Here is a 21574-nt window from a genome sequence, read left to right as displayed (position 1 = left end):
AAACGAATAGTTGATGCCGAAATTTCATTCGAATGTGTTGCTTTAATTCCAATATTCTGAATTTTAATACGGTCAACTCCTTACTATTTATACCTGTTATTTCAGCCATATGTCTTCTCGAAAGAAACCCGCTGTCCCGGGGTCATCGGAACCGGCTCTCATGAAAGAGAGGGATGTACCTCCGGCATCTGAGTGGAGGAAATCTCCTTATTTTGGTCGGAAGGACCCCTTCTGGCGGGCGGCTACCTCCACCACTTCTCTTCTATCTCCGAAGGCGGCTCCATTATGTCTCACTGAGGACACTGACTCTGGACATGAGGCCCTCATTTCTCCTTCCTCGGTGCTACGCTTTCGAATTGAGCAGGGGGACTTTCCATACTGTTATCCTCAGTTCAAGGCCTTCTCAAACCCTCCTTTCGGTTGGCAAGAGTGGGTCGATGATGTCCTCTCGGACAGGAGCCTCTGTCAACGACTTCAGGAGGCCCGGCTATTGATCCCGGTGAAAATATCTAGATCTCTATCCATCCGTCGCAACAATGCTAGCCTGGAAGCCATGGCTCTTCGATGGAGCACCGAGACACACACCTTTATACTTGGCCAGCACGAGATGGGGCCCACCCTTGAGGATGTGTTCATGTTGCTGCGTTTGGAAGTGACCGGCCCTGATGCCTTCGACCCTGAGCAGACACCCCCCGAAGATGATTCTTTGATCCAATCTCTGAAGCTAAATCTTCAAACTTGTGGTCGGTGGAGTTCTGTTTTTGATGGTTCAGCGAGGAGGACTAGTCGAGTAAGGACGGACCGTGCCTCCTATACTGCATGGATCCGTCACTTCTTCAAGGATCTTCAGCCCTTGGCCAGAGATGCTGATCCTGACTCTCGGGAGTATGAAGCCGGTCCGATGTATGGCTCCAGGCTCTATTTCTTGGGATTTCTGGCTTGCTTCCTTTCATTCTTCATTCTTCCGAGCACACCTCCGGATTCCCTCAATCCTTTCGTCTTCCCCTTGGCAGTCAGGCTCTTCAGAGGAGATCGGATCCCTTTGGCTCCCCTATTTCTTGGGAATCTCTATTATCGGCTGGATCTGCTACATCGAGATATGGTTCGCTCCGTGGGTCGATATGAGCCTGTCTCCTTTATTCACAGCCAGTTCCTGCTATGTTTCTTCTTCGAGAGGTTCCCAAAATTTGCCCCTGCTCCGACTGTATTTGAGGCGGAAGTTCTTCGGGAGATAGTGGATAAAGATGGCATCCCCGTGCTCGATACTGATGGGTCTCGGACATTTGAGAAAGCGAAGTCTTGCCAGCCGTTGATTACACGTTGGTCACGTACTATTTCCACCTTATCCTTGAATACTCTGGTGGATGATCCCCGACGCTTTGTGGCACGGCCGTATGTATGCCCACCTGTAGGTGTGGCCACACCGCTTATCTATCATGGTTCCTCCCGCTTGGTGTCCTTTCCTTTGCCGAAGAACATCCCTGCACCCTTTGTTGATATGCTAATTATGATCCGTCCGAGTTCATTACCGGTGTGGCATGAGGAAGGCGTTGATAGTGCCGTTTATAGGCCTGACCGTGTAGCATGTCAATTCGGGTTTGATCAATGTGCCCCGGGGCCAGCACCTCATTTATTATCATTTTCAGAGAGCTACGGGCGCTTCAGTCGCCGGCTTATACACACTGTGCTTCCCATATCCGGCTCTTTGACGATGCCAGGCTTGAGCCGAGTAGGGGGTTTCACCCCTTCTTTCAGGCGGTATTGGCAGAAGAATATCGATGCGTTTATTGCATTTGTCCAGAGCAGACCGACCGTATGTTTGCCTCCGCCGATTTATAAGAAGGATTCTTCTCTTCGGCTACCCGAGAGCCGAAAATCTGACCACATGTACGAGGGTTTCTTCACTTCATCTGCTCCAACTGACCCTTCTGCTCGGGCATCTGCTTCTAGCTTGGCAATTACTTCTCCAGAGCCAGTCCCTTTGAATAAGGCCTCTGGTCCTCGGACGACCCGCCTTAAGAAGATGGCTCACAAGAGGACTTCTGATGCCAGTCCTTCCGCTCCTCGCCTTTCCAAAAGGCTTCGTGAGGTACCCGAAATTCTTGATTTGAAGCTACTTTCCTTCTTGCGACTATACCTTCTAAAATGAAAACTTTTATTTGCCCATGTTATGTAGGATCCTGCGGTTGTTGACGTTCTCGGTACCGTGGCTCCTGGCCATGCTGCCTCCCCCAGGCCGGACTCAGACTTGGACGACACCCTCCCTTTGTCTGCAAGACTTGTGAAGATGTGCACCCCTCGTATAGCAGTTATAGATGACGATGATGATGAGGCTGAGTCCTCCGATCATTTTTGTGACCTTATTCCACGCACGCGTCGTCATCGCCCTACCGTAGCTGAGGAGGAGCACTACCTTGGTGACGAGTTTGTTGGGGCTCACCGTTCTGATGTTGAGATTGCTGGAGGGACTGATGCCACATAAATTGATGTCGCGGGCCATGCTTCTAGAGGCGATGTAGAGATGAGGTGCGCCTCTGGGAATGGTGTGGAGGTGGATGTGCTAGAGATCTCTGAGACTCGTTCTGGCACTTATGGTGATTCTCATCCTCCTGCCCTCCTTCATTCTTCAGGGATGACTACTACTGTTCAGGCTTCATCAGACATTGAGATCGATCAGGTGGTCTCTACACGACCAAGTGACTTTGTTGATGCTAGGAGTCCTTCAGTTGCCCCTGCTTTGCATATTGATTCTCCCTCTGGTAATCTTTCTTTCTGAAGTTTGTCATTTACTTATATCTGTGAGAAATCTTTACTTAAATGACTTTCCTGTTCCCTACCTCTAATAAGGCCTTCTTATCTTTTCTTCAGTGTTAGCTGCTAACGGGGTCTTGCCTTCACCTACCTCAGACTCTGCTCCAGTGTTAGCTGCTACCGGGGTCCTGCCTTCACCTGCCTCGGACTCTGCTCCAGTGTTAGCTGCTACCGGGGTCCTGCCTTCACCTGCCTCGGACTCTGCTCCAGTGTTAGCTGCTACCGGGGTCCTGCCTTCACCTGCCTCGGACTCTGCTCCAGTGTTAGCTGCTACCGGGGTCCCGTCTTCACCTGCCCCGGACTCTACTCCGACTCTCTTTGTAACTCCTCACGGTTCTCCTTCTCAAGGGGGAACACCTGCCTTTGAGACGACTGCCAGAGGTTCTTCATCGCCAGTGCCTTCAAATATTTTGGATTTGAATCTCAGTGATTTCCACATTGATAGTGATGCTTTTGGTCTGTCCCCTTATCGTTCGGCATTCTCAGGCTCGGGACCTCTGCCGGGAGTTACCCCTCCGGGTGGTTCATCTAACCCGATAGACATTGGGGAGATTCCTGAGACTAGCAACTTTCCGGCCCCAATTCCTCCTTCGACTTCTGGCAAAGTATCATTTCTCCATTATTGGGTAGCTCCTGAGTTTGCTTCAGTTCTACAGCTTGTGCATTCAAGTTACCCGGAGACCTTTGCTTCATTTGCTTGCCAGTGTCCACTCATTCAGACTGCTCTTCTCGAGTCTTTTGCCACTATCTTATATAGCTTGGACACGCAACGGTTGTGTGACCTTAATGGAAAAGTAGTCGAGACGGCGTATCAGGGGATCTCTGACATGGAGCGTCACCAAGTGGACTTATCATGGCTTCGGAAGCGCCTGGATATAGCTTCGAACGCCAGTCATCGGCTGGAACTTATGTCTGTGCTTGCCTCTTATCGCACCTCTATAGATGAGACAAAGGCAACTCTTCGTGAACTTGAGTCGGGTTATGCTCGGGCCTTGGAGACTTTAGAGGCACACTCTACTGTTTGTCCTCCAGATGTAGATGTGACGGGCAGCTTCTTCGAAGGTGTCTTTAGGAAAGATTGAGTTTTTTTTTATCATTACTTTCTTGCCCCTTTCGATAACCCTTCTTCTTAGCCACACCTAACCAATGATCCCCAATCATCCCAAAGGGTCAGGGGTAGTCCCAGAGGACGTCCTGCCGCAAAGTATTGCCGAGTCTCATGGACCCCCCGGGGTCGTGCCACCTCGACCCGGGTATAGGCTAGTTTAACCGAAGAGTGAATTTGTCTCCACTCACCGTCCTCGGGATCGGGTCCTTTGTTCGAACTCCATTACGCCCATGGTTCTGGTGCGTAGATCCCGGAAAGCTCCGAGCCCGCAAGTGTTCTGGGACTCATTAACGGAGCGACTTCTAGATTGCGTCTGAATCCGTTCGAAGCCAAGTGCTTCGGATCTCTAGATTTGTGGATCCGAATCCTTTCGAGTCCGAGTGCCTCGGATCTCTAGGCTTGCTTAATACCCTTTCGAGTCCAGGCCCAAGTAAGTCTCTAGGTTCGTGGATCCGAACCCTTTCGAGGCTTAGAGCGATTCAATCCGTTTGATGGCGATAAATCTGGGCCCACCGATTCTTGGACTTGCGATAAATTCGGGCCCACTAATCTTGGGCTATTGGGCCTAAATAATTTAGTGGGCTCAAATTAGCCCCTCTTACACAACTAAAATAGGCAAATCATGATTTATGAGGATATAACACACAATATTAGTTAGACAGCAACAAATATACCAACTAATAAAAATGCAATGAATGAACCACAACAAATGGAGAAGACCTTCAGGTTAGAACAAACTGCTGTAATAGCTTCAATTCCTTTATCAGTTATTTTTTGGCAGCCATTAAGGTTTAAGGACTCCAAATTTTGAAGGGAATCTGAACACAGTGAAATCATATTAGCAGTTTCATTAACAAGCCTTAAGAAATCCAAAAAAAAAAAAACACCAGCAACGACAACAAGAAGGTACAAAAGTATTGCATGGCTCGGAGGTATATGCCACATTTTTGTATGCAATATTTAAAACATGAAAACACAATTGAACAGGGCTTGAAATTTCAGCATAGAGAATCTTGTGTTGTTATAACTAAGGATATATACATGTATGCATTAAAACATGACAAAAAAGCAACTGTTGCATTGCACTTGAGTTGAGAATCAAGATGTCAAAAGTTGAAATTGCATAAAAAAAAATTCCTCCGATAATTATACTAACCTCCTTTAAGGTTACTGACAACTAGAGGGATGTCCTTTGTGGTTCCAAACTTGCACTGACCTCCCTTATCAAAGTTGTTTGGTGGAGAAAGTAAACAGAAATTGTCATTACTCTTTTTCCCTTTACAAGATATTTTTACATCACACCAAATATTCTATCTTGCACTCTTTCAAAAATATATTTATTTCTACTTTTATCTTTCCTAATCTTACCACACATCTGTCCAAGAATTCTCATCTCAGTTTTTGTTTATGATCCATTGGTTTAATATTCAGTGACTAATTACCTCTACATATGAGAGTTGACAAATTGAGAGTTGAGGCAGATGTCTTGTGAATTCAAACTTTTAGTGTTCCCTGTTGCTTCACTTGTTAGGCCATTAAAATACCCATCACCATGTACCAAACTTGGTAATTTTCTCTAAACATATGTAATAGTAAGAAACATGAAACCTCAAATAAAACCAAAAACAATTACAGTAAAGCATAGACAAGTTGTGGCTTAGTAATTCTGAACCTCTAATGAAATGTGTGTTGCATCTAATAAAATAAATAACTAAAGAATGGGATTGGGGATCCATCTGACCATCATTCATCATACCAACACCCAGACTTGAAGAGCCACCAAACATGTCACAGCTAGGTGAGGCCTAGGTGGCATCACCTAAATCAGATACTTTATGCAACCATGTGTTAGGACAATGCAAGATCAACGATTCTTGGTTTCTGTAGCTTATCTTAAACAAAATGGACACAAAAGTAGACAGCTACCTTTAAGTATCCATTGGATAGCACAGATCAAATTTCTAGTTCACTACCATCGTAATTGAACTCACTCAGTACATGAGCTCCCTTCAAGTGGAACCATCTCAACTTAAAAATAAGCTACTAATGCCATATCTATTCAAAATAGCTTATAAGCTCATCAGAAACTCGATTTTACATCACCCATGACGTCTTGAAGGGAAATCCGAGTAACTCATCATATGCTAGCTGATAACACAAAATTCTACCACACAAAATATAATAAAGGGGGATCTTTCAAACTTCCAAAACTGTGGTCTCAAGTATCAAGAAGTATATCACCAAGATTCAAAGAAGAATGGGACCTTTCAAACTTCTGAAATTGTGGTTCAAGTATCAAGAAGTATCACTAAGATGCTAACAATAGTAAAATGCAAAGGAAAATGTGGGAAAATCAAATCCTAAAAGGGAGAAAATGTATCAAAATAAAAACAAAGGTTAAAAATGTGAGAATACTGAATACATTGAAATTACTTGAAAGACTCATACAAATTGACCATTAAATTTAAAATAACAGCTACAAGATAAAGAAAATTGCATGTTCTATGTTGCAACCTCAAATCATTGGAAATAACTTCAATTGTTGCAATTACTACTGTTACAGCAGCAGCAGCAGCAACAACTCATCTAAGTTTACTAAGCAACCAAGCAACAGTTCAATTTATCATTAAACTATTAGGGGGTGATAATTCAATGCAAGAAAAAGAAAGCAACCTGATCAGGTTGAGCCACATCTGAAAATATTACATCAACCATGCCAACAAGCATCCTGTACTTGGCCGAATGTCTAGCATCTTCAATGATAGGTATAACATTTGTTCGCTTCTTTGCCATGTTGACCAAATCCCTACCACTTCTATGAAAAAATTCCACTGCATAGACCACTCCATTCTACAAGAGAGGGATAGATGACGTATCAAATAAATATCAGTGCCAAATATGTAATAGATGGAATATTTTCAAGTCGACATGACTACTTACAGGGCTAACATGTCGGACACATGAGAGACAGTAGTTCCTGAAGCAGCTCCAAGATACAAGACCCGGGCACCAGGTTTCTTGATCACAAAAATAACCACAATAGAAAATAGCTTTAATAAATAAATAACATAAACTCAAATAAACTACCTAGCAAAAGACTTAAAAATTGGGATTAACTAAGAAGAAATAGAAAAACAGAGCACAAGACAAAACTTACAATCCAGATGTCGTTAACCCCACCAAGAATGGCAGCTGCCAACTTAGAATAGAAAGGATTCCATACCCTGTATTCAACTTTTGTCCTATCTTCATTCTGAAAGGAAAAGAAAAATGACTAAGCACATCAACAATGAACAAGCATGATTACTCAATAGTCAGTTAGAAAAGTGTCACCTTGGTCAATCAAGAAACAAACACAAGAAGTAACTAAAAGAATTATACACACTGCAAGCTACTTAAGAACACAAATTCAAAACCACTGAGAGTTCAGAACCTCAAAGAAGCAAATTTTCCAAGTTGAAAACTCCTAACACCTCAATGGGAATACATGTGAGTGTGTAAATAACTTAACAAGATTACAACTCAAGGTGAATGGAAAGTCCAATGTAAATCAATAGCTATGAAATTACAAGACCCCAACTTTCAGTACAAAAGTATATCAGACCCCCACAATGTACAAAAGTTTGACCTCAAATCTTCATCATAAGATGGTAGTTGTCACGACCCAAATCCGCCCCTAAAAGTTTAGGTCATGACCGGCCTGTACTCAGGCCTCAGAGACAAAATTTCAAAACTATTCAAATCATATTAGGGCCTAAAGTAGAAGTAAAACAAATAAGAATGTCCATTGAGATTGTGTATACATGATAATTGGAATAATTAAAAACATTTGGATACACTAGAATTTTTATTCATATACAAATATTATATATCTCACACGCAAATACATAAAACATAAACTCTAACAATACAAAATTAAAGCCTCGACACAGAGGTGCCTTTTGGGTGGCTTGACATAACCGGCCAACACAAGAACTCCTAAGGTTGATGTTGGCTTTTTTGGCTTTCGAAGGTTAATAATGTAAATTTAAGCGTGCCAGCAAGGATCAATTACTCCTTACAGAATTTATAATTGCCAACCAATTATCAAGCAATTGTGTTGTAGCTCTTTCAGCTTCAATGAAGAGGATTTTTACTGGTGGCTTACTTAGGAGAAATTAGTAAATAACAATAAGTGAGAAACAATTTCAGAATCTGAATTTCATTAAGTAATGAAAACTTAAAATGATCTGACCCAGCCTCGTAGAGGTTCACAGCAACAAACTATTTGAAACTACTCCTAGGAAATGAAGTGCAATACAGGAATTGAAGTGTAGAAATGTAAAGAATTGTAAAACTAGAAGGAAAAATGAAGTAAATAAACTGGTTTGTTGATCTAAGTCTGGGGCTTCATTCTGGAGCATTCCTTGCTATTTATACTTCTCAGTGGTAATCGTCGAAGTGGGTTTCCAACCATTGAAAACACCCTCCAATGAACATGCTCTCTCGCAGTCAGTCCCACTACGCCACTCTTGTAGTTAGGCTTCCATCCTGATATTGAATTTAAACTTTATGAGTAACCGCTAGGCCACATCATCTTGTATCTCTCGATTGTTCCAGTGTAACACAGATCCATTATTACCAATACGAACTGCCACATGTCTGACTTTGGTTAACAACTTGTATTAACTCCCTAAATTGCCCTCTTCGTGCCATGTGTTGAATTGTGATTGGCTTTTACAAATTATACAGCCAACATTACCTCCTGCACTAATATACCCAATACTTGGTGATATTAGTGAACTAGTGCAATCTACCCACGTTCCAGGACGTCTATGGACTTTGTGTATTCTGGTAGTATAACCGCTCTTTGAATAATGAAGTAGTGAACTTCATTAAATCCTTGTATCTTGCACTTTCATTCTTTGAGTAGACGAACAGACTGGTAAATCCCTAATGGCTAATCACACATTCTCTTTCATTGATTGAGCATACGAGGAGTCTTTGGAAGATGATTGTAGGCCTCGAAAGAACCTTAATGCGTTGATTGGTTACACCTAGCCGCCTCAATTTATACAAGTCATGGAAGCTTTTGCAAATTACCAACCTTTAGACCAAAAATCTGCCAACTGCAAACCCTTTGACCAAGCAATTGCAAAAATGGACCTTAGAGGCTCCTCTTCTGCCCCACCACTCTCTATATGGGACATGACCGCTTCTTCTTCTAGGTTTACTGGTTGGGAAAGTTGGCCAAAACCTGATGAACCCAAATTAAGGGAGCGGATTCACCATTGATTTGTTGAATTCGATGATCCTCTTTTCATTCCTTCCTCTACTCGTAGCTCAGTGGTTTATCCCTATGTACCCATTGATCACCAACGCAGTCTGGAGGACAACTTGCTTGTGGCGTGGTACACGTCTTCCATGCCAGCGAAAATAGTGCGGACAACTCCTCATCCAGATAAAACATAGGGATATAATCCATCATTCTTGGCAAAGAAGGAAAAACTTTGCTCTTTTGACTAGCTCGAATGCGTGAATAACCGCCAGTTCCCCTCTTCTTTCGGGATGGATCCTTCTGCACCTTCTCTCCCTCAGAATCCTCATTGGATGGAGGACTTAAAACTTACTCTTTTCGAGAATCAGTTTCTTCCTTCCTACTAACCTCTAGCTCTTCCAACTGCCTTTGAGCGATATCGAGCTCAACTTCTGCTTGCTTCCTTCTTTCACTTGCCTTTCAATGTTCTTGGAGATGAGATTCCTCTCAAGAACTTCCAATGGGCTTGCGATGTTAGGACTTGGGGTCATGTTCTCAACCCCAATGCCCAGGCAGAACTTCAAACTTTTTTGGACCAACTTCTATTCCTTCTTCATTGGTACAAAATTTCTTTGGCTACCAGTGATTCTTTGGACGAAATAACAACCAACCAAATTCAGACACAGTACGAAGCAGAAAACCTTATTGAAGAATATAATGACTTCAAGAATAAGGATTCAGCGTACTGGGATGATCTAAACATGGACGAAATGGAACAAGGCTTGAAAGAGACAGAATTCGAGGTGAAAGCTGGTAACTTTTTCACCAAATAAGAGCATACCAACTGCAACAACCCAACTTTGATAGGGTAAAAAGTAGAATAAAGAAAGAACATAAGTTCATTGAACATTGCTGGGTCAAATTTAATGAACTTGTTACTCTTACTATTTCCTATTTTTATGAGATCGAATTTGTAGCCAAGGAGGCTTTTCTAATGTAATTACTTACATATCAATAAAACTAGGGTTTTCTCTCTCTATTTGGTATGATATGGTTTTATGCTCCAATTACATGCTTGGTTGTATGGTTGATGCGACCTTTATGTTCACAAAAACTTTGTATCAACCAATTTTGCTCTGAAGCGTAACTTAAGTATTTTCAAAGTGTGGAATTTTTTCTTAAAGAAGACAACCTTTGTCCTAAGCTTCATATTCCAATTACATAGTTAACATAATCTGTATAACCAACAGCTTCAAATTAACCATTTTTGCTTCGAAATACAGTCTACGTGTTTTGAAGTATGGAAATTTCCCTTAGGAATTATATTGCTTACTCTTAAAGAGTGAGTCCTTTTGGGTTCTTTCACTATTTGGCCAAGTATTGGCTTTGTAGTGCTTATTTTTAGAATTCTCAACTTTAAACAAGATAGTCATTTTAAAGATTCTTTCGAAGAACATTGCCGTATAAAGATGGTCTAGGAAAATACTTGTAGAATCTTCAAAACAAACAAGCCTTATCTATTTTCTTTTTTGAGGTATAAACTTCGAAGATCTTGGGAGAAAATAGGCTTCGAAGCCAACTATAGGTTTTCGAAGCCAAGCTGGGCTTTTAAAAATATACTTCCCTCTCATAACTTACTCTTGAAAGAGACTCTTTGTGGTTTTAAAACCCCTTATGTTCTGAAATTAGCGTTTTAATTCCACATAAGTTAAAATCATCAAATGGTTTATTTTGGGTATAACTGAGCCGTTGGGTTGAATTGGTAATCTTTTGGACAAAAAAGGTTAAAAACCCTTTTCTTTCGCGTTTTGCCTATTCATTTGCCCAAAATTTTCCTTCTCACCCCTCCTGCTCTTGCCTGTAACTTTCCATTCCTCATCTACCTCCCTCTTTCAACTCTTTGATAATGGTTTCTTCGTCTCTGAAAGTGCCAGTTGTTGAGCGTGTAAGCCCCTCTATGACCTTGAGGAGACTCATCAATGAAGAATGTGAGAAATATAAAGTTGGTGAACGGTGTGTTGTTGATGGACTCATCCTCATTCCTCATCACCATGCTCAAGGAGAGTATGTGCTTGGATCCATTTTCAGGAAGGCCCCTGCTCAGCTTCCTGCCTTATACCCTTGTCTGGAAGACCATTGTCTACTCTACGAGGGTGAGCTTGACTGGGAGAGCTGGAGGTTGAACCGACCCCACCGCTGCTGGCCCACAATGAGACCTGAATGGGAAGAATGGTATGATCGAGTTGTCTCTGCTAGGACGCTGGACCTTCAAGAACTTTGCTTCGTTGATGCCCTTCGACTAGCCAAGTTTTCTATCCCTGAAGACTCTTTCCTCATACCTGCTACACTCTGTTCTTGGAATCCATCTTTCAATTTTTTCCAATTTTGATATGGCATGATGACCCCTACTATTCTTGATATATGCCATCTCTTAGGGTTATCTCCCCATTGGCACCCCTTTTGGTCCTGATTATCTTGACCTTAATGTGCCTTTTTCCATCCCTCATTTGAATCCTTTCTTTAGCGATGTGGGAGCCGAATAAATAGAAGAGTCGGAAGGTGCGTACCCCAGAAATTAGATATTATTCAGCTCCATATTGCGTGACTAGGATGCCGAATACGTTAGGAAGGCCAAATAGCCAGAGATTAGTAGCTCCGAATAAATAAAAGGGGAATGAGATAAAAGTAAGCTCAGGCCCTGAGGCCCAAAAAGCAAGTACAAATACAAGAACCACAGATTTAGTAGGTATGTAACAATCACTTTTTGCTTAACTTAGAAGACAAGCTATTTTGAGTACAAGAACTGACTTATCTGTCGGAGTGCTAATTCCGGCATCCCCGACCAGAGTGTTTGTGTCTTTTCAGGTGACTAGCTGAGGATCACTACCGTCTCCCAAGATCTGAAGAGTATTTCCAAAACCACTTCTCCACAACTGGCTCCGTCTGTGGGAATACTCAAATACATCCATGGCAGGCGTGACTGAAGATCCTCCAATACCCACTGACGAGACCACACAGAGAGATGACCTCACTCCAGCAAACTCGCTTGGACCAAAAACCATCGCAGCAAGACTTGCGTTGGACCTTTGCTCATCTTCAAACCCAACGCAAAAGACAATACAAGCGACCATGGCACAAGCTAGGCAAACCAAACAGAGGTTGGACAACATCATCGCTGAGAACGAACGCCATCGTCGTGATCTGGCCTCGGAAATAGAAAAATCCAAACAAACAGTGCGCCAGGCTTCTGAGCGACCCCCAAGGGTAGATGATCGACGATCTTAAGCCCGACAGCAAGAAACTGACGGCCGCTATGCCTCAACAGATCATCTTGAGGAGTTGGCAAAGGACGAACGTCTCCAACAATGCATCCAGAGGAGTGCGACCAAAACACCTGCCCTTCCGAAGGATACATTTCTGCTTGACACCGTCCACATGATATACAGCCTGCCAGCAGCCTCGGTCGTGCATGCGATCCAATCACATCCAGGCCCCCAACATCAACTTACGCCAGTAAAGCGGCTCCGAGAAACGCCAAGTATCACCTTTGACGACTCTGATTTGATCGGCTTAACACTCCCTCACATCGATCCATTGGTTGTTGAGCTACGCGTAAATCGGTTCACCGTCGAACGCGCTCTTATCGACCAGGGCAGTACTTCGAAGGTTATGTATTATAAAACCTTCATCAAACTCGGATTCAACGAGTCAGACCTGACTCCGGCTCCTTATCCACTATTCGGCTTCAATGTCAATCCAGAGTACCCATTGGGAAAGATCAGCTTACCCGTTCGAGCAGGTTCCAGAACGATGAATGTGGAATTCTTGGTTGTCAGGCTGCTATCGCCGTATAATCTCATCATGGGGCAATCGTGGTTGCATACCTTGTAGGTCGTCCCAAGCACCTATCATCAACTGCTACGTTTCCCAACAGAATACGGCATTGAGCAAATCCGTGGCTTCTAGAAATCGGCACAAGCATGTTATCTCTTTGCCGCCAAAACGCCAAAGGAACTGCAAGTAAACTCCATTGAGGTGCCGAATCGGAAGATCCTTGATGACATTGGGCGGCATCCAAACGAGAAGGCCATAGAAGGTTTAGATCGAGTTGACATCGATGGAAGCCTAGAAAAGTTCTTCATGATCGGCGCTTCTCTGAATGAGGCCAACAGGCAGCATCTGATCTCTTTCTTGCTCAACAACCTCGGCGTCTTTGCGTGGACTCCGTACGAAATGCCGGGAATAGACCCGTCAGTTTCACAGCACCATCTAAATGTCAATCCCAAATGTAAGCCGATCATTCAGAAAGGCCGGCGGTTAGCCACGGAGCACACTGCCGCCGTTGTTGAGGAGGTAGACAGACTGCTTGATGCCGGGGCAATTAGAGAAGTCACTTACCCTACGTGGCTCTCCAATACAGTGGTGGTGAAGAAGAAAAATAGGACTTGGCGAGTGTGCATCGATTTCACGGATCTGAACAAAACTTGCCCCAAAGATTGTTTTCCTCTACCCAGAATCGACCAGCTTGTTGATTCGACGGCACGCTATCAACGCATGAGCTTCCTCGATACTTACAGAGGCTACCATCAAATCGCCATGCATCCAGATGACCAGGACAAAACCGCATTCCTCACCCCAAGAGGAACCTACTGCTACAAAGTTATGCCTTTTGGACTGAAGAATGCAGGGGCAACCTACCAAAGACTGGTCACCGCCATGTTCAAAGAGCAACTCGGCCACACTATGGAAGTATACATCGACGACATGGTGGTCAAGTCCAAAGAAGAATAGAATCATATAGTCGATCTAGAAAAGACATTCAGCATCTTACGCAAAAACAAAATGAAACTGAACGCTTCCAAGTGTGCGTTCGAAATCGGCTCTGGCAAATTCCTGGGTTACATCGTCAATCACCGCGGAATCGAAGCCAACCTGAGGCAAGTCACGGCAATCTTGGAACTCGGCTCCCCCCGTTCAGTAAAAGAAGTCCAAAAGTTGATGGGGATGGTCGCTGCACTCAACAGGTTCATCAGCTAGTCTACAGATTGCTGCTGACAATTCTTTCAGACACTACGGTAGGGTAAGGCTTTTGAGTGGTCCGTCGAATGTGAAACAACTTTCAACGGACTCAAGATCTACCTCCGCTCAGTACCTCTCTTGACAACACCCGCCGCTGGTGACCCGCTCATTCTATATCTGGCAATTTTCGATAGGACCGTCAGCTTCGTACTGCTAAAAGAGGAAGAGGGGGAGCAACGACTAGTGTATTATGTGAGCAAGGCAATGGTTGACGTCGAAACACGCTACCTTCCGCTGGAAAAACTCATCTTAGCCCTAGTCATGGCGGCAAGAAAACTGATGCATTACTTCCAGGGACATAGCATTGGGGTGCTAACAGATTATCCCCTCCGATCAGTACTACGGAGTGCAGAAGCATCAGGACGTGTTTCAAAATGGGCTCTTGAACTCGGCCAATACGACATTCAGTTTTTACCTAAAATCGCAATCAAGGGGCAGGTGTTGGCCGACTTTGTTGCCGAATTCACCAGGGAGCTTGCCAACCTCAAACCTGACGAAGTTCGACCAAAGGCTGAAGTTCGACCAAAGGTTGAAGTTCGACCAAAGCCAAACTGGAAAATTTATGTCAGGGATATTTGGCAATTATATTGTGATGGATCGTCTAACCAAAGGGGCAGCGGCGCTGGAGTTATAATTGTGTCTCTAGACGGCGCAGTAATTGAGCAGGCCGTCAAGCTTGGCTTCGAAGCATCAAATAACGAAGCCGAATACGAAGCCCTTCTAGCCGGTCTGCAGAATGCGCACCTTCTTGGCGCTCGGCGTCTGCTTGTGTTTTGTGATTCAAAATTGGTAATCAGTTAGCTAAAGGGGGAGTACGCGGCAAGAAACGACCGTATGGCGGCCTACATGAAAACGACCAATTCCTTGCTGGCAAAATTTGACCATTACGAATTGAACCAAATAACACGCGACCAGAACACGCACGCGGATGCCTTGGTGTGCCTAGCCTCCGCCATCAATTCTGAGATCAAACGAACCATCGAAGTAGGTTTTATCCCGGAGCCGAGTATTAGCCCTTCGGAGGAAATCCATGTCAACGTTACAGAATCCGCACCAAGCTGGATGAACCCCATTGCTGCATTCCTCTCTTTTGAACAACTCCCAGAGGACAAAAAAGAAGCACACAAGCTGCGAAATAAAGCCCTGTGATACTATTTGGATTCGCAAGGAGGGCTTTATAAAAAGTCCCTCTCTGGTCCATATTTGGAATGCGTGCACCCCGACAAAGTGGAGGAGCTTCTGACAGAGATACATGAGGACAGTTGTGGTGCCCATTCTGGCGGACGCTCCCTGGCCCATCGAGCTATAACACAGGGGTATTATTGGCCAACAATGAGAGCTGACGCGGAGAGTTATGTAAAAAAATGCGAACAGTGCCAAAAGTTCTCCCCATTAACCCATCTGCCTGCCGAAGGGTTGAACTCTATCACCAGCCCCTGGCCGTTTGCTCAGTGGGGACTTGATATCGTAGGACCATTGCCAAAGGCCCCAGGGAACAAGCGATTCTTAATCGTCGCGACAGATTACTTCACAAAATGGGTCGAAGCGGAGGCTTTAACACATATACGAGATGCTGACATTAAACACTTTGTATGGAGAAACATCATAACACGATTCGGCATTCCGAGAGCTCTCATCTCAGACAATGGCACCCAGTTCGATTGTGGCGTATATCGAGAGTTATGCAGCAAATATGGCATTCGGCCTTACTTCTCTACACTGGCCTACTCCCAAAGCAATGGTCAAGCCGAAGCCTCTAACAAATCCATCTTGGACGGCATCAAAAAGAGGCTGGAAAAAGCTAACGGCAAATCGGTCGAAGAATTGCCGAGTGTATTGTGGGCTCATCGTACTACGTCGAGGAGATCCATTGGAGAAACTCTGTTTGCTCTATGCTTTGGAACCCAGGCATTCTTATCCCTGGAAATCGGCCTCCCAACTCTGAAATCGCAAGTTTTTGATACGGGCCGAAACGACATGGTGCTTGCCCTGGATCTGATTCTAATCGAAGAACGAAGAGACCGCGCCCTAGCATCCATGGCACGGTATCAGCAACAGCTCGCCAAGTCATATAATCAGTGAGTTCAGTTGCGCCGATACATGCCAGGAGAGTTGGTCCTAAAGAAGGTACTTCTAGCCGACCGGAGACCGGCCGATGGAAAATTGGGTCCAAACTGGGACGGCCCCTATCAGATAGAATCCGTCACGGGAACAGGGGCATACCGACTCTCAGACATGTCAGGAAGAAGCCTGCCACGGCCTTGGAATTCAACACATTTACGTAAATTCTATCATTGACCCGACTTGTGGGCTTGATACTTATACATATTCCACCGTTGCAATACAAAGCTTCTCGTTTTCTTAAGCTCGCTCCCAAGCCTTTAAGGGTCGATTAAGCATTCTAAGGCCAAAATAAAGTCTCCGGATTCGGAGCCCCTTTTTGGTGCATGACACCTTAGGGCCGATTAAGTCTCCGGATTCGGAGCGCCCTTCGTGGATATCACGATTAGCTAAATTAAAGTTTTCGGATTCGGAGCCCCTTTTGGTGCATGACACCTTAAGGCCGATTAAGTCTCCGGATTTGGAGCGCCCTTCGTAGATATCACGATTGGCTAAATTAAAGTCTCCGAATTCGGAGCCCCTTTTGGTGAATGACACCTTAGGGCCGATTAAGTCTCTGGTTTCGGAGCGCCCTTCGTGGATATCACGATTGGCAAATTAAAGTCTTTAGATTCGGAGCCCCTTTTGGTGCATGACACCTTAGGGCCGATTAAGTCTCCTAATTCGGAGCGCCCTTCGTGGATATCACAATTGGCCAAATTAAAGTCTCCAGATTCGGAGACCGTTTTGGTGCATGACACCTTAGGGCCGATTAAGTCTTTAGATTTGGAGCGCCCCACGATTGGCCAAAATAAAGTCTCTAGATTTGGAGCCCCTTTTTGGTGCATGACACCTTAGGGCCGATTAAGTCTCCGGATTTGAAGTGCCCTTCGTGGATGCCATGATTGGCCAAATTAAAGTCTCCGGATTCGGAGCCCCTTTTGGTGCATGACACCTTAGGGCCGATTAAGTCTCCGGATTCGGAGCGCCCTTCGTGGATATCACGATTGGCCAAAATAAAGTCTCCATATTTGGAGCCCCTTTTTGGTGCATGACACCTTAGGGCCGATTAAGTCTCTAGATTCGGAGCGCCCTTCGTGGATATCACGATTGGCCAAATTAAAGTCTCTGGATTCGGAGCCCCTTTTGGTGCATGACACCTTAGGGCCGATTAAGTCTTCGGATTCGGAGCGCCCTTCGCAGATATCACGATTGGCCAAATTAAAGTCTCCGAATTCGGAGCCCCTTTTTGGTGCATGACACCTTAGGGCCGATTAAGTCTCTGGATTCGGAGTGCCCTTCGTGGATATCACGATTGGCCCAATTAAAGTCTCCAGATTCGGAGACCTTTTTGGTGAATGACACCTTAGGGCCAATTAAGTCTCTGGATTTGGAGCGCCCCATGATTGGCCAAAATAAAGTCTCCGGATTCGGAGCCCCCTTTTGGTGCATGACACCTTAGGGCCGATTAAGTCACCGGATTCAGAGTGCCCTTCATGGATATCACGATTGGCCAAATTAAAGTCTCCGGATTCAGAGCTCCTTTTGGTATATGACACCTTAGGGCCGATTAAGTCTCCGGATTCGGAGCGCCCTTCGTGGATATCACGATTGGCCAAAATAAAGTCTCCGGATTCGGAGCCCCCTTTTGGTGCATGACACCTTAGGGCCGATTAAGTCTCCGGATTCGGAGCGCCCTTCATGGATATCACGATAGGCCAAATTAAAGTCTCCGAATTCGGAGCCCCTTTTGGTGCATGACACCTTAGGGCCGATTAAGTCTCTGGATTTGGAGTGCCCTTCGTGGATATCACGATTGGCCAAAATAAAGTCTCCGAATTTGGAGCCCCCTTTTGGTGCATGACACCTTAGGGCCGATTAAGTCTCCGGATTCGGAGCGCCCTTCATGGATATCACGATTGGCCAAATTAAAGTCTCCGGATTCGGAGCCCCTTTTGATGCATGACACCTTAGGGCCGATTAAGTCTCCGGATTCGGAGCGCCCTTCGTGGATATCACGATTGGCCAAAATAAAGTCTCCGGATTCGGAGCCCCTTTTTGGTGCATGACACCTTAGGGCCGATTAAGTCTCCAGATTCGGAGTGCCCTTCGTGGATATCACGATTGGCTAAATTAAAGTCTCCGAATTCGGAGCCCCTTTTGGTGCATGACACCTTAGGGCCGATTAAGTCTCCGAATTCGAAGCGCGTTTCATGGATATCACGATTGGCCGAAATAAAGTCTCCGGATTCGGAGCCCCCTTTTGGTGCATGACACCTTAGGGCTGATTAAGTCTCTGGATTTGGAGCGCCCTTCGTGGATATCACGATTGGCCAAATTAAAGTCTCCAGATTCGGAGCCCTTATTGGTGCATGACACCTTAGGGCCGATTAAGTCTCCGGATTCAGAGCGCCTTTCGTGGATATCACGATTGGCCAAAATAAAGTCTCCGAATTCGGAACCCCCTTTTGGTGCATTACACCTTAGGGCCGATTAAGACTCCAGATTCGGAACTCCCTTCGTGGATGTCACGATTGGCCAAAATAAAGTCTCCGGATTCGGAGCCCCTTTTGGCGCATCACATCTTAGGGCCGACTAAGCCTCTTAAGGCCGATTAAGACTTTGGATTCGGAGCACCCTTCGTGGATATCACGATTAGCCAAATTAAAGTCTCTAGATTCGGAGTCCCTTTTGGTGCATGACACCTTAGGGCCGATTAAGTCTCCGGATTTGGAGCGCTCCTCGTGGATATCACGATTGGCCAAAATAAAGTCTCCAGATTCGGAGCCCCTTTTGGTGCATAACATCTTAGAGCCGATTAAGCCTCTTATGGCCAATTAAGACTCCGAATTCGGAGCGCCTTTCGTGGATATCACGATTGGGAAAAATAGTCTCCGGATTCAGAGCCTTTGTGAGAGATGCCTTTGTGAGCCGGTCAATGCATGTTTAACATTTGCACCATGCAACACAAAACTTTCCAGTAAGTTGAAATAATATGTTTAATTAAGCGCATAACATTTCAAGACCAAATACGAACGTCGAAAATAAAAGAAATTCTATTTGTTCGGCGCGAAGTCTGTTCTCGCGTTCCAAAGTCTATTTATTCGGCACCCTCATCGTCGCTCTTTTTAATTTCGAAATCGGAATAGGGTAAGTAGTGACGACGATATAGGGGCGAAGCCGAATCAATGCCCACGGCTTCGAGAGCTTTCTCGGTTTGAAGGGCCTTGATCCAATCGTGCTTCTGGTGGGCCATGTTTTCAAACGCAAGCGTCGATCAATCTGTGTCTCAGCCAGCCCATGAGTTGGGCCCATTCGACTTCCCAAGATTCGGCTTCCCAAGCTCGCGCCTTGGCTAAGGCAAGGACAGATTTACTAATCTGGTCGGCCATGTTTTCAAGCATAAGCGCCGGTCAATCTGTGCCTCAGCCAGCCCACGAGTTAGGCCCATTCGGCTTCCCAAGATCGCGCCCTGGCTAAGGCAAAGGTAGATTTACTAATCTGGTCGGCCATATTTTCAAGCGCAAGCGCCGATCAATCTGTGCCTCAGCCAACCAACAAGTTAGGCCCATTCGGCTTCCCAAGCTTGCGCCCTGGCCAAGGCAAGGGCATATTTACTAATCTGGTCGGCCATGTTTTCAAGCGCAAGCGCCGATCAATCTGTGCCTCAGTCAGCCCACGAGTTAGGCCCATTCGGCTTCCCAAGATTCGGCTTTCCAAGCTCGCGCCCTGGCTAAGGCAAGGGCAGATTTACTAATCTGGTTGGCCATGTTTTCAAGCGCAAGTGCCGATTAATCTGTGCCTCAGCCAGCCCACGAGTTAGGCCAATTCGGCTTCCTAAGCTCGTGCCCTGGCTAAGGCAAGGGCAAATTTACTAATCTGGTCGGCCATGTTTTCAAGCGCAAGCGCCGATCAATCTATGCCTCAGCCAGCCCACGAGTTAGGCCCATTCAGCTTTGCAAGCTCGCGCCCTGGCTAAGGCAAGGGCAGATTTACTAATCTGGTCGGCCAAATACCTAAGCTAAGTAGCCGATCTAACCATAACCGAAAGCAATATCATTCATTAACAACATTTTCCTTAGCAAGTTGAGCACAACTCATGAAATTTTATATACGCAAATTACTAAACAAAAAGCTACAAGCCGCATGAAAATGCCTAGCAAAAAAACTATGACTGTAGCAGCACATGAAAAATACCAAATTAAAAACTGTAAAAATACATTCGACATCCTAAAAACTATGTCAGTCGCCCAGATCAGTCATCGAAATCAGACTCCAATGGCTCAACATCCACTTGCTTATACGGTATTGGCATAATCAATGAAACTTTAACAGCAGCAAGGGCTTTGTGCCAGCCATGTTTGAATCCCTGATTTTCAAACTTGGGGACTTGGTCCAAATACTCGGCGAGTCCAGCATTTTTCTTGGCCTCGAATACTTTGGAAGCCTCTGAGTCGGCTGTTTCCTTCGTCGCCTTCATTTCAGCTAACTCAGCCTCCAGTTTAGAGACCGCCTTCTGGGCCAATTTGAGCGCATCTTGGCTCGCGTCCACCTCCTTCTCGGCATCCGATCTCAATTGATCCGCGCTACGAGCCCTCTCCACCTCGGCGTCGGTCCTTGAGGCTTCCTTGTTCGCCCTCAAAGGTTCGACCTTGGCCCTTCTCCTCTGGCCCTCAACTTTCTTTCGTAAACGACCAATCTGTTTGACGACGTCGCGATAGCGACTGTCCATATCGGCTATCCTTCCGACGGTCTACAAAACAAGAATTTAAAACCATAACTTCAACAGTATTTAGATTAAGCGAAGCAAAATCCGAATATGTACCAAAAGTGCTGATTGGGCAGCTAGTGCTGTCGTTTTCAGGTCTGGTTTCATCTGAAAAGCCTCCCTGTCAGACGGCAACGACACGGACGTAGCCAAGCTGAATACGACTTCTGGATCTTTAAGCGCCGAAACATCAGAAGAAACCGGCATGTTTTTTTATCATCGGCTGAATGACAAAAGGAACGATCACATTTGATCCCTTTAATCGAGGACGTTTGCTGCCTTGTTCTTCTGAGCTGGCCTCAAACTCGGCAGGGCGTTTCTCTGCCTCTTCCTCAACTTCTTGGTCGGCCTGCACGATCAAAGTAGATTCGGCATTCCAATTTTTTTCCGTCTCCACCTCAATAACGCGCAAGGACTCTGATTCGCTAACAGGCAGGGAGAGTTGAGATTCGGTGGCGGGTGGTACTTCAGA

The 21574-nt window shown here is 45.1% G+C and overlaps 3 protein-coding genes and 1 non-coding gene across 4 annotated transcripts; 2 read left to right on the top strand and 2 right to left on the bottom strand.

Moving 5' to 3' along the window:
* Positions 1–1711: 1711 nt before the first annotated feature.
* LOC145823125 (uncharacterized) lies at positions 1712–2482 on the top strand. The gene is made up of 2 exons (XM_082922344.1): positions 1712–2089; positions 2177–2482. Exons 1-2 carry the CDS (start codon positions 1712–1714, stop codon positions 2480–2482), a joined length of 684 nt encoding a protein of 227 aa, XP_082778470.1.
* Positions 2483–2630: 148 nt separating this feature from the next.
* Positions 2631–3915, top strand: LOC145824740 (uncharacterized). Its single transcript, XM_082925438.1, has 2 exons — positions 2631–2759; positions 2869–3915. Exons 1-2 carry the CDS (start codon positions 2633–2635, stop codon positions 3891–3893), a joined length of 1152 nt encoding a protein of 383 aa, XP_082781564.1. The 5' UTR covers positions 2631–2632; the 3' UTR covers positions 3894–3915.
* A 2080-nt stretch (positions 3916–5995) lies between these two features.
* LOC114285642 (small nucleolar RNA snoR60) lies at positions 5996–6066 on the bottom strand. Its single transcript, XR_003637299.1, has one exon. It is a non-coding gene; the product is annotated as a small nucleolar RNA snoR60 (small nucleolar RNA).
* A 71-nt stretch (positions 6067–6137) lies between these two features.
* On the bottom strand, positions 6138–8558 carry LOC145823122 (rRNA 2'-O-methyltransferase fibrillarin 1-like). Its single transcript, XM_082922337.1, has 5 exons — positions 8541–8558; positions 7077–7172; positions 6860–6969; positions 6593–6734; positions 6138–6194 (listed from the first exon to the last, which is right to left on the bottom strand). The coding sequence occupies exons 1-5, from the start codon at positions 8556–8558 to the stop codon at positions 6138–6140; spliced, it is 423 nt and encodes a 140-aa protein (XP_082778463.1).
* Positions 8559–21574: the final 13016 nt, after the last annotated feature.

This window comes from Camellia sinensis, chromosome 1 (genome assembly GCF_055761805.1).
Source record: "Camellia sinensis isolate YWXY chromosome 1, ASM5576180v1, whole genome shotgun sequence".
Lineage (NCBI taxonomy): Eukaryota > Viridiplantae > Streptophyta > Magnoliopsida > Ericales > Theaceae > Camellia > Camellia sinensis.
This window is presented reverse-complemented; position numbering and strand designations above follow the sequence as displayed.

Excerpts from the sequence above, each read along its gene's own strand:
- LOC145824740 (XM_082925438.1), top strand. The coding sequence starts at position 2,633 with ATGACTACTACTGTTCAGGCTTCATCAGACATTGAGATCGATCAGGTG. Across the intron at positions 2,760-2,868 it reads GCATATTGATTCTCCCTCTG|TGTTAGCTGCTAACGGGGTC; the intron begins GTAATCTTTCTT and ends TCTTTTCTTCAG.
- LOC145823122 (XM_082922337.1), bottom strand. Across the intron at positions 6,970-7,076 it reads GGGTTAACGACATCTGGATT|CTATTTTCTATTGTGGTTAT; the intron begins GTAAGTTTTGTC and ends TATTTATTAAAG. Across the intron at positions 6,195-6,592 it reads ATGTGGCTCAACCTGATCAG|AAGTTTGAAAGGTCCCATTC; the intron begins GTTGCTTTCTTT and ends CCACAATTTCAG.
- LOC145823125 (XM_082922344.1), top strand. The coding sequence starts at position 1,712 with ATGCCAGGCTTGAGCCGAGTAGGGGGTTTCACCCCTTCTTTCAGGCGG. Across the intron at positions 2,090-2,176 it reads TTTCCAAAAGGCTTCGTGAG|GATCCTGCGGTTGTTGACGT; the intron begins GTACCCGAAATT and ends CATGTTATGTAG.